The following is a 13,362-nucleotide window of genomic DNA, read 5'->3' on the forward strand; positions in this document are numbered from 1 at the left end:
AGAGAGAGAGAAAGAGAGAGAGACGAACTAAAAATATCAACATTATGACAGGTTCAACAAACGTTGAAATCGGCAAACAAAACAAACAAGACCCAGAACAACAAAGAACACATAAGCCAAAAAAGAGCACAAAATACAAAATAGAAACAACGACAATCAGTCTGGATCCGGGGAAGGCCTTAGCGGCAAGTGGCGCTGAAGATCAGGAAGACAGATGTGTAACGAGGCGTATACATCTGCCAAAATATAATTTACTAACTTATTGAACTGAACCGGGTTTTGCTTGAAAATAGCATTGTTGCGCGACATCCAAACAGCTCACCAGGAAGAAAGCAACCAAGTTCTTCAAATGATCTGCCAACTTTTACATCTACGAACTGGTTTGGGGCCCCACAAGAGGTCTACAATGAAAGACTTCTGACGCATGCACACGACCGACTTATTCTAGGTAACCTTAAAGATATTCTGAAATACCTGGCATTCCCAGAATAGGTGTAGCGCAAATTCCTTGACCACCTCGCAGAGAGCACATTTACTCACAATACAGAAACCTATAGACTTGAGGAAGCTATCCGTCTGCACCCGATCTTGCAAAATAAGCCAAGCAAGGAAGCACGCTATCGGAGGAGGACCTTTGCCCCAGATAATACTCACAGGGAATCAATTCACATCTGCCGCAAGGAGCGAAAGGTAGGAGGCTCTGGTGCGGAAAGAGTCGTTCGACGTGATCACTCTACAAAGGAACTGGCTCTAAGCGACATCGTCGCCCTCGCCATCACGCACATCAGACCAAGCTTGAATCCACAATCTACGCAGGTGTGAAAGGGGTGACCTAATCACACGATGACCCCCAAACAAAGACTCCACTGATCCGTATTTAGCTAGAAGAAAGTTTGCACAAGGAGACCCCGGTTGGTGCGCAAGCTAGCTTTGTTTAACAATCAGAACAATACTTCTTAACCTGAAGTCCGAAATCCCCAACCACCTTCTATTATGCGACAGCCTTATATTGTCCCAACCCACAAGGTGATGCTTTTATTGTTACTTTGCCCAGACCACAGAAACCTGGCCAATAACGTAGAGAGCTTCTTATTGACTCCCATAGGCATAAGAAACACATACATAAAAAATTCTGACATAGCATTTAAAACATGCTTGATGAGGGTAAGCCTGACGGCAATTGAAAGGTAGGAGGCTTGCCAGGTCGAAATCTTAGTCTAAACCATTTGGAGAGTGGCGTTCCAAGCAGCCGATGAAACATGTGAGAGTGAAGCGACAAACCAAGGTAGGAGAAAAACTTGTCCGAAGTGATGCACTGGAAGATCTTTTGACCGATGGCTTGCGTATGCGGAGGAACATTGATCATGAAAATACAATACTTATCATTGTTCAACGAGAGACCCGACATCGATAAGAAAAAGAAGATGATGAGCTTGACTCTTAACATTTGTTGGATGGAGCCAACGTCGAAAACAATCATGTCATCGACATAAGTAAGAATATTGCTCGAGAACTTCTGAATTCTGAGTGGTTTATTAAAATCACACACCACGACCCTCTTAAACAAGACCACAATGCCTTCATAAATGATATTAAAAAGCAGAGGGGACAAGGGGCATCCTTGCTGAATACCACGCCCAAGCTTGAACTGCTTACCACAGACCCCGTTAATCTGAATTTGGAATTATGTATTAGTGACCAACTCACGCACCCAACTAGAGAAGCATCGACCAAATTCAAAGTTCTCCAACATGTGAAAGAAGAAAGGCCAGTGCACCAAGTCATAAGCTTTGTGGAAGTCAAGCTTAAGAGTAAAGAACGACCTCTCGCTGGACTTGAGAGAGTGAACCACCTCTGTGGCCAGAATAAATGAATGTTGCAGCCGTCTATGGGGAATTGAATGAAGGCAAATTGAGCATATGAAAAAATCTGATTAGCGATAGAGCGCATCCTGGTAGCCAATACCTTGGCGATGATCCGGTAGATTCTCCCTAAGATAGAGATGGGTCGGTACCGTGTTATGTCCATCGACGTAGCGTCTTTAGGAATAATAGACACAATGGTCAGGCGATAGATAGATGGTAACCGACCATTGCAGTAGAACTCAACGAACATACTAAGAATATCACCCTTAACGCACGTCTAAAATGTGCGATAGAAGTCCACAAGATAATCATCAAAACCAAAGGCTTTCCAATCGGACAAAGTTGTTACTGCCGCAAAGATTTTCTCTTCAGAAAATGACACCTGCAAAGACTTGGATAACGCATGGTCGATGCAACGAATAAATTCCGTACCCATCGACTGAAGGATTTTCGGCATAAAGCTTGATGAAGAAATCGGTGAGCGCTGGGAGAACCTGATCTCCAGAATGGTAGACACCTTCAATGCAGATGGAAGGAATGACCTACCTTCAATGCCTATGAGAGGCAACGGGATGAAAAAAATGAGTATTTCTGTCATCCGCTTTAAGCCAAATAGCACGGGATCGTTGCCTCCAGCGAATCTCTTCTTTCAGGCGCCACAACCGTATAGTAGAGTCAGTTCTACAAATCTAGCATTCAGGCTGGCAATATCGGAGTTCGCCTGGGAGGCCGAATCCAAGAGAGACTGATGGATCGATGACAACTCACTCTCCCAATCCCCCATATGCTAAAATTTGCTGATATGCCTCGAGATACGCCATTGTTTAATTGCTCGAGACAAGCAGCGACACTTAGCCACACAACGAGTAGCTGCCCTAGCTGCGGTGCACGAGCCACACCAAGATAGACAAACTACAGACTCAAAGTCTGGCTCTCTGATCCACCATTGCTCAAATCAGAAATTGATGTGACGAAAAAATCCATGACCCCATCGGATAACCAACTAACTATTGTCAGAGACAGATGGAGGGAGAAGACAACACGAGAGGTCATTTAGCGAGGCCAACAGATATGGGGAGACAAGCACACAGTCAAGTAGGTGGTAGCACGGGCAAGAGCAGCGATTAGACCAAGAGAAAGCTTCGCCACAATGCGGAACAAAATACAACTGGTTCGATTGAATAAAATTTTGAAACCCAATCATAGAAGCCGAGTAAGAGATAGGATTACTCGAGTCAGAGGAGGATAACAGGCAGTTGAAATCGCCCATGATGAAGTGTTGGTCCCCGAACGACTGAAGGAGCCTATTCAAGTCTGCCCAAAATTCCTCCCAACGGCTCTAGCGGTGTGGACCGTACACCATGATGACCACTGCCGGCACCAGCTTAGTTGAAAGAGGAATAACGACAGATAGGGAAAACACGCCTTTATCAAACTGATAGACTCCGAGAGCCTGCCTCCCAAGAACAAGGATACTGCCCGCAGAGAGCAACAATGACTTGAAGAAAGAAACTGCATCATGCCAGATCTTAGAAACTACCGAACAGGAACCTCTGCCATCTTGGTCTCACAAATAGCGACGATGTCTGGGTTTTTCTACCGGATTCAACTAGCAAGGAACAAACGCTTTTGAGGGCAGTTCAAGCCCTTGATATTTCAGTATAGAATATGAAAGAGAGAGAGAGAGAGAGAGAGAGAGCATTCAGGTTTATGAGGTTCATGGGTTAGCCCCATATCGAAGGGAGTTGAAGAGAAAGGCCAAGCACTGCTTTATAAATAGAAGGTTTTTCATTTCTCTTTCAAGTGCCAGCCCATGTGATGTGGGAAGAGAGCAGTTAACGCTTCCTGTAAAGGCAAAACAAAAAATGATCATAGGTAAATTTAAAAGGTGTCATTTACTGCCTCTATGGAAGGCAAAGCCAGAAAAATGGCAAACCATTGTATCGCCTTTTTTTTTTGGAAAAAAATCATGACATAATTGCGAGATATTAAGTTGTTTAAGAGGTCTTTTGAATATATCATGATTAATACAGTAAATATTTGGCAAGCTAAATTTTCACGTTTTTTTTTCACGAGAAATTCAATTTCTCGGCCGGCCATATTTGTTACGATGTTTCATTCTCATGCTAGTAGTCTCATGGCTTTTTATTCCTCCTGAATTATTGCTATATCAATTACATGTTTTTTTTCTCATTTGTGTTTGTCCTTCTCTGGGAAATTGTCAAAGCCCATTTTTTATGCAAAAGAACATGAATTTTGATAATCTTCATGCACCATTTGGATCTATAGTTTGACCATGTGCTCTTAGTCCTAGTCTCTTAATTATTGTATGGTGTTTGACAGTTAATGGACAGTAGGCCCTAAGCTCGTTGGCCCCACAAAGTGTCTTGCCTAACAGAGGATTGGGGACGTTCCCAAATAAAGCTGATGGTAGAAAACAAAAGATCACAAAAATCATGAACTTGGTCAGGTTCCAAATTTTCCAAGAGTTTGCTACAATAAATATTGATGTAGTAAATGGGCCAACTTTTAGATTTTCGATTGCAACAAAATCATGTTAATATTGTCAAAGTCACTGTATACTATTTCTTAAATGCTTATTCAAAGTTAATGTCAAATTGTATTTATGATGGCAATGGGATATTACATTGTGTTTCATAATGCGACATCCAACTTCATTATCGCAGTTTTCTCGATAAGTGGGTGCATTAGGCCTTGGTCTTGGATATGGATATGGATATGGATATGATTCTGGCAGTGAGAATAAAGGGTAATTTTGTCATTATAAAGTCAAAGCATAAATTTGTACTTTAGAGCAGCTAGATTTCTTTGTTTTTTGACCACGATTGTTGTGGACATTTCCTTTGATGAATTTTGATGTGTGCATAGTCTTGAAGTTTGAATGAAGGCAAAAGGTGAGTACGAGTGGGGCCCAGAGTTGGCACCGTCTTTAATTGGCATGTGACTCATTTCAGATAATAAAAAAGTCAAAAAAAAAAAAATCATAAAACGGAGAGCAAGATTAGGGATGGCTGTAGACATGAGCGGAGGCGGGGGACAAGGTCTGCACCACCCTACAACTACAACTACGTCTTCAGCCCAAAACAGTGGGGGGTCGGCGATACAACAACAACTACGCCTTCATCCCAAAACAATTAGGGTCGGCGATATGAACCAAAAAAGAAAATCATCTCGCCAGTATCAAAATCCCTGCCATCATCCTCACACGGGTTTTAATTTTAACTTCCATCCCTGCCTCCATCACTGTTTCATGTCCTCCATCTCCGGTCCAAATGAGCAAGGCGGGACGGGACCCTGTTTCCCCTCGGTCCATTGCCATCTCTAAAGAAAGATCGCGGACGGAGCGAGGTGGGTTAAGGTGGGGATCAAGGATGAGGTGGGGTGGGGCAAGGGTCTTAGCCTTAGAGTTTTACTCTGTTGGCACGAGGATCGTAGGAATGGCAAGTTAAGCCATCATGATCAGGTCTTCATGCCGGGTGCAGTTTTTTCCAGTTATAAATCCAATTTTAAAAAAAAGGGCCTAAATTCCATTGCATGGTATTATTGCCTCTCCAATTCCATTCAAACCTTTTGACTTTTCCTTCCCCAATTTCCCCCTATTCGGAGAATTCTAAACAGGGATCTGACCACTCCCTAATTACCAGAACATCCTTCCACGCTCTAGAGATCTACCAAAATGCCATGTTCATATTGGACCAATGTGTTTAAAATCAAGAACCGGATAGATCCACAACCAACTTGCATTTCACTAAAGAAAAAAGCGAATGCAAGATAGCGTTTTATAGTATTCTGGATATGGACTACCAATTCATGCATGTCAAGTGGCCCATCCAATTAATCAGATTTTTTTTTTGAGCGGAAAGGAAAATATTTGATTGAAGCTTAAAACTTAAAACAATAGACAGAGCCAAGAACAAGGAAGAAACCAGTCAAGGTTAGGACGACGAGCAATTGTCCAGAACAAGTAATTGCATGCAATTGAAAAAAAATGGTTCTCAGACTGCCAATATATATCACCAACCCGATTGGATGCAGCAACCATATAAAAAATGATTTGGCATCCTCGCCGTCCACAATGCATACAAGGACCATGAAGTCCTTGCGGGATGAAGCAATGGACGGCGAAGATGTCAAATCACTTTCTTAAAGTAATTTACTAAGCAAGTTGGAATATGCCCTGAAAGAAAAAACAGACCCGAAAGAAGATGTGGAAGGCACTATCGGTACACATGCTGTAGATAATAAAAATTGAACCAGAGATACAAACACATCTGAATCGGTTGATGAAGTCCTAATATGGAACTGGACCAGGATCAGCTTGGATCCAAACTGTTTATATCTTTCGTATTTACTGGTGCTCTGGACCACATTATTTGAATGGGAGACAAATGGTAATTTGTAAAGGTGGCTGAGAACAAGGGCATTTTCAGAAACTCATGATGTCCAACCACAACCTTTTCTACACTGGTTGAGTTGAGTGTCTAAACAGTATGCGGCTTACCTTATTCTCACTTAAAAAGCCGTTCTTGGTGTCCTTTCCTTCCTTCCCATTGCGTCTATAAATATATCATCTCCCATATACCGTCCCCATGTCCTGCATTTTCCAAGGCAGCAACAAAAGATAAAAAGACAAGCAGAAGCCTCAAAGAGAAGAAGAAAAAAGGAACCATGGGAGATAACAAGAAGATAGGACGTGTTAGGCAGTACATCAGATCGAAGACGCCTCGCCTTCAATGGACTCCTGAGCTTCATCGTTGCTTTGTGGATGCCATAGATCGCCTTGGTGGTCATCACAGTAAGTATGCTCTTCCTTTTCAAGCTTGAATTTAGATTCTTTCTTTTTTTTTCCTCATGCTGTAGAACATATTTCAATAGATTTCAGCATGACCATCATCATTAGTTATGCCCTGAAATTCGTTTTTTCCTTTTTTTCATGCTGAAGTTAACGTTAATTCACTAGCTAGATTTAGTTTTTGTAACAGCAGCAGTGGTAACAAAAATATGACGATTGTGGTGATGATAAAGATGATGATGCTTTTATTTGATAAGTTTGTGTACAATTGCAGAGGCGACGCCAAAGCTTGTTCTTCAGATGATGGGAGAGAATGGATTGAAGATTTCTCATGTCAAGAGCCATCTTCAGGTGATGATCGTTATTCTTTTGATGCTTTCTCAAGATTGAAGCAGTTTGCTCTCAATTAAAGCAGTAATTACCATAAAATCAAAATGAAGAAAATAGAAAAAAATAATTTGTTGGTCCATGAATATTAGAAGACGGAATTAAAAGTCGGTTTTCTTAATTTCTCTTTTTTTCTCAAGGTTAAAAGTAGACACAACCACCACGTTTGGTTACCTATGTGGTCATCTGGGTCTCATGTGCAGCTGGAAGGCCCAGGATCGAATCCTGTAATTGGCACAATGAGGCTGCCGGTGCTTTATCACGGTTGGGGCACATAAGGCTCGGTGGTCGTGTCCTCAACCCAGAGTCAATGACCCGGTTCTCCGAGAGGGTTTTCCTTCATCAAAAAAAAAGTTGACATGGTTAATTGGAAAAAAACTAATAAGTTCGAACTGTAATTAGACTTTACAATTCTCTCTCTCTCTCTCAATTGCAGCTTATAGTATGAAATTCCTACAATCACAGTTCAAATAATTACGTTAGGTAATTTTCATAAACAATCAATAACTTGAAATGGGTTTAAAAATTTCCTCACCTAATCTGTTCCTCCATAAATAAATTTTGATGTTTTATTTTCAAGTTAACGCTACACTTTATTTTCCATTAAAGAATGGTATTAATTCAGATCTACTATGTGGCACCACACAAACCAGTAGGATTGATAAACTTTCATGAAGGCTTTAATATGAGACATAAATTTAAGATTGGTCAACATGGATTGCCATTTAACCTATACGCTCCGGCTCATGCATTGGTGAGAAGAAGAGACCATTATAGTTTGGTTAAAAAATATTATGCTTAAAAAGCAACTATTTAAGTAGTTTACACTGCCCATCAATATTAAAAGTCATTTATGGATGGCTGAATGAGGTCTATTTATGGAAGGACAAACATTTTCTTGCATAGTTGGTGATGATCATGATGATGCCTGTTGAGCACTCACTGCATCTAGCTAGTGTGTGAAAACATGGAAAGCATAGTGTTTTGTGTTTGTTCTTTGAACATAATTTGTACCCTCATAGCCCGTGAGCACAGCCTCATGCAAGCTCTAAAAAGAAACTCAACAAAAAGAATTAGCAGCTAAAAAACGGGACGTAGCGAAAGGAAGAAAGGCTTTACTGCTTAATAATGTTAACACGTTCTAGGAAAAAAGAAGCAAAAGGTTATGTCACTATCCCACAAAAGGGGAATTAATACGTTTTTGTAGGATTATAGTTGAAGATACGAAATTTCATAAGAAGCATAGGGAAATTCTTGTACTGAGAGAGAGAGAGAGAGAGAGAGAGAGAGAGAGAGAGAGAGATCATCATCCTTATCCCAGAAAGAATTGCACTCGCAGTTCTTTTGACAGAGTTCTAGTTCTCTGCTACTTTTCTTTTGTAATTTCACGGGCAAGATCTAAGAGTTTGCTTCTCTATGTTCGTTTTTACTGTGACAGATGTATAGAAGTGCCACGAACAGCATCAAGACAGGTAAATAGAGGGCTCCCAGCTCTCATTAATATCTTTATTCCAATAAACATGCTCAACTAAATTAAGTAAATCTTCTTTTTCATTGTTCATGCTCAGAGATGCACGCCAATAGGAAATTTCGCTATGAGGATCAACATGAATCAGAGTCGAACCATGGTTGTTCATTGGACACGTGAGTTCTGCGGCCCCACACCTACAACACTTTTTTTTGTTATTTTCTACTTTTTTTAAAAAAAATGGTCAATTTATACTGAGTTGTTATGCATGCGTGTTTCATCCAACTTGGCGAGCCATATTAGCACCTATGTCACAAGGATATTGACTACCGTTACATATCTTTTTAAATAGACTTTACCTGGTGAGAATGCAGCGTGGTTGCCTGACAGCCATCCATCTTGGCATTTCTCGAGATTAGTGCAGCATCCATCTGGAGAAAATTGTTGAGATGGATGGTCAGCAGTAGTGGAGCTGCATGCTGAGTGCCACTCCATAAAAAAATAACATCTTTTAAACATAGGTCACAAATCATAAAAAATGGCGGTGTCCTATTTGCACCCGTACCCAAGTGACGCTTATTGGATGAGCCAAGTGCTGGCCAAGATCCTAAAAAACTGGGATCATAATGAATACCAGGTCTGAGATCACAACTTTTGTCAATGGCCGTTTAATTCTATTTGAAGTGTTAGTTTGGTGCACCACTGAATTGGCTTGAGAATTCACATGCATATTCAACTGAGCTGCAAGCTCAAGATTATGTGCAGTATACAACCTTGGTGAACATTTTTCTAAACCAATCCTCAAGATTGCTCATCAGCAAGAATTAGGTGTCAATAGAACAAACAATGTAGATTTTTTATTTTTGTATTTTTTAGCAGTTCAATTCTCTTCCATATGACAGGAAATGGGGGGCAAAAATGGAAGAGTCGGTGGGCAAGAGGACACCATGGAAGGCGATGGACATGTGGAAAGGGAATTGCGAGTATTTGCAAGTTAGACAACAACAAAATAATGAATATCAGGCCGCTGAAGTCGAGGTACCCATCTTTTTTTATGCTTCTCTGAGCTTATATAGTTTTTTATTTTATTTTCTGTAAGGTACAAGAATGGTAAACACATGCATACGTACATAAAACCACTGTGTTAAAAATATAAAAAATCATCTGAATTTACCATTGCAGTCTATTTTAGGGATGGCCATTGTGGGTGGTCCAAAAACCACTGCATGTATCTATGCACAACATATAAATCTCAAAAACCGCTCTCTCTCTCTCTCTCTCTCTCTGTGTGTGTGTGTGTCTAAAAAAAGTGATTCCTATAAAAACAAGCATAGAAATCACATTTGTATGTTTCAAATTTAAAAAAAACACCAAAAACCTAATAACATGTTTCATTTAGCATTATGCCCATTTTGTAGGTTTATATTTTCCTCCAAGCTCATATATATATATATATATATATATATATATATATATAGTGCGCATAACAGTTGGATTCCATGGTAGTTGGTGTTAATTACCTGTCTCAATTTCGAAAATAATTATGGAACGCAGTTCTTGCTATAATATTCATATTATAAGCACAACAAAACCAAAACCATAATCATATTAAACAATCAGCCAATAACAGCTTGCAGAGTGACCAAGTTCATGAGCTGCAGTATTTCAACTGGCAGTATAAAGATAGCATCAGTTCATAAACTTGGTTGGATAAATGCCTGGAATTCAAAAACAAGTTATACATCATACCATGGGATTTGAACTTGTAACGGCCCAACACACAAGGTGACGTACACCAACAGCTCCTACCAAACAAGGGGAACCCCTAAGACGTCGAAGTCTTACATAATGCCAAAATGTACTCCACCAGCATTGATTATGGTCTAGTTCTTCAAGCCAAATTGGATCTAGGAGGCTGTGTCCATAATGATACATCAAGAAACCCGTAGGGTCCGCCAAACCCCAGCTTGCCTATCGAAAGAAAAAGATTTTGGTCCCAGCCTAAGGGATGTGATTTGTGGGACCAAATAAAGCAGATTTCATTCTCACTGACCACGGTCCATATATATATATATATATATATGCACCTCGAATTTTTATGCTGCCTCGCACGATGGATGTAGGTATGGTAGGCTGAGCCAGCACGACCAGGTCTTCTTGCCGGGCATAGTGACAAAAGTTTTTATCGGCAATTTCGCGTTTTCCAAAAAGCTCGTGAGAAATTAAAAAAAATCTATAAAATCTTGCGTTTTTTTTTGGCAAAATGATCTGGGCAATTAAAAATTTAATTAAAAAATACAAAAAATATTTTTATAAGAAAATATTAATAAAAATTATTTAAAAATAAAAATACATGTTTTTTTTTTCGTGATAAATAGCCATTTAAAACGTAAATATCGCATTTAAATTGTGATATTTATGTTTTTTCATAAATCTCACGATATTTTGTAAATCTTGCGAGAAATTGCCGTTTTAAACTTTCAGGCAATTTCTCGCGATATTATTGCAAGATTTTCATAAATCTCGCGATATTTGTCGCCGGGTGCAGTTTCTTTGAGTTATAGATGAAAAAAAAAATAGGTTGCTGGAGACAGTCCAACTTCTTGCACCTTGCTTTGGCATAGCTTCATCTGCGCAAACTTCATTTTTGGTTCATGTGGGCCACGGCAGCTTCCTTCTTTCCATATACACTTTAATTTATGTTGTGCTTCAACATCATGAGAAATCAAGAAATTCCTGAATTTGATTTTGGGCTTTCCTTGAACTCTAGATTCTCCATATTTAAATATAACTTCAATGGGAACTAAGCCATGTAGTTTTTCAATATTACCAATAGAAAATCAGCTGTTATATTTCAACGGATAAAAGAAAAAAAATCTTGTGTTCCAATTTTTGAGACCATTTTGTTCTTGGATCTCAAAAGAACTGTGCCTATACTAGTTTTTCCTTTTCCTAAAGGTAAAAGAAAAAGAATACACAAGGCTGTCTTCCCTGCTTGTAAATAATTGTGATATTTCTGTTTTTCTTTTTTTGAAAAAAAATGGTGACATCAATTAAACAGCCCTTTGACTGTTAAACATAACTTACAAAATGCAACCTTTTCAAAAGTTTAGATATTTCAACCTTACAATCAGAGATAACATTGTATGCCTTCATGAACTAACTTTATCTTTATTAAAAAAAAAGATATAGAGTATGAATCGTATTGATTAAAGGAGCCCTTATATAATTTGGTAATTGCAGCTTACCCAAATGGAAAACGCATACAAGATCACAAAATTGATAAAGTCGGAAATGATGAGACAAGACTGCTTGGAAGCATTACCACTAGGTTCTATTTCATCTTCACATGCAGGCAATCAAGTGAACTGCACCATGAAAGTTGAGGGGATTGATAAATTTGAAATGTCACTTCCAAGCTTCTCAAGGAGGGCTAGCTCATGTTCAACAGTTGACACAAGTGGGGTCGTGTTCTTATTTTCCAATAAATGCAGGGAGGAAACCAACAGCTCCAATATTGATGAGAGAGGGATCAACCTGGATCTGACCATATCTATCCCTGGCGCTTATTAGCTAGCTTGAACCAAATCTACACAAAATCTGTAAAATCTGTCTGTACATCATTTGACAGCTACATCATCTTTAAGAAGTAAGAGTCACAGCCTCTCTAAAGATCAAAAAGAGGCCATCAAGGGGGATCCAGATCAAGAACAAGGTATGCATCAAGGACGAAGACGGCAGCAGCAACAGCGAGGTGGGGTGGTCTTGGGAATGCACCTACTCTCTATACTTGGATCAAAGAAGAAGCAGAAGGGAGCCTCGATGAATTGTTTCTCAGTTTTCTCCTTTCTTCACATATCTTCAGCTCTGGCCTGTCCGGCAGCCATCACATGAAGCCCGGTTGGCAGTATGCAATTGCAGAAGGAACCTAAGATACAGGGACTAGCTAGCTCTTTAAAACTTGATCACCTTTTCAACATTAGGATGCCAAGTCTATGGAACTCCTTGAAATCTACTGTGGCAATGCATAAACTTGAGCACATATTGCATAATTCAAAACTTAATACTATTTGAGGTTTGACTGGTTCAGTATCTAAAAGCATCAAAATATGCTTTTGTATATGGAGACAACTCCGAAAAATGGATAGTTTAATTTGAATTAGTAATATCACTATAATGATCAGATACCACAAATTTGTTCACAAAATAGATTGATATGATCGATTACTATATTTTCACATTCATATCAGTTTGAATTCTAGCTTTAAGGAACAAGTCCTAATATGCTTGACATCTGAACTAGACCTAACACAGTAGATCTTAATTCAAGTTTATAGAGTAAAATCTGGTAAGAAAATGCCAGAAAACAAAGTTGTATTATGTAAAATATTGAAATAAAATTAATTAGATGTTGATCCTGACACATACTATAGAATCCAAAAGATGCTATCATGTGCATCTATTTTTGAAAAAAAATGAAACTTGGTTCAGGTTCCAAAAATGGGCCGATTAATTTAAATTAAGGAAAACATTTGGTAATGGCACCATGACGTTACGTTGTCTCTAGAAATCATAGACGCAGGTTGTTTTAAACCCAATTGGATTTCATAGATGTGTTCAATATAGACCAAATGCTAGAGTTCAACTCCTGAATTTTGACGAAAAAGATGATTCAGAGAAAATATCACACATTGTGTAAGCCATTGATTTTATTACAAAGTATTGTGTATAAGTCATAATGAGACAATCAAAGAGATGGTTTCCACTAACCAATCCATGTAGATCACATTTGTAAGGTTAGTTTTATAAAAAATAATAATATAAAATAA

General features: G+C 39.1%; 1 protein-coding gene across 1 annotated transcript; it reads left to right on the top strand.

Moving 5' to 3' along the window:
* The first annotated feature begins 6,481 nt into the window (after nt 1-6,481).
* Nucleotides 6,482-12,510, top strand: LOC149844815 (uncharacterized). The gene is made up of 6 exons (XM_089997350.1): nt 6,482-6,681; nt 6,953-7,029; nt 8,504-8,537; nt 8,634-8,709; nt 9,436-9,571; nt 11,777-12,510. Exons 1-6 carry the CDS (start codon nt 6,555-6,557, stop codon nt 12,104-12,106), a joined length of 780 nt encoding a protein of 259 aa, XP_089853476.1. The 5' UTR covers nt 6,482-6,554; the 3' UTR covers nt 12,107-12,510.
* Nucleotides 12,511-13,362: the final 852 nt, after the last annotated feature.

This window comes from Nuphar pumila, chromosome 2, assembly GCF_984573655.1.
Source record: "Nuphar pumila chromosome 2, dmNupPumi1.hap1.1, whole genome shotgun sequence".
Lineage (NCBI taxonomy): Eukaryota > Viridiplantae > Streptophyta > Magnoliopsida > Nymphaeales > Nymphaeaceae > Nuphar > Nuphar pumila.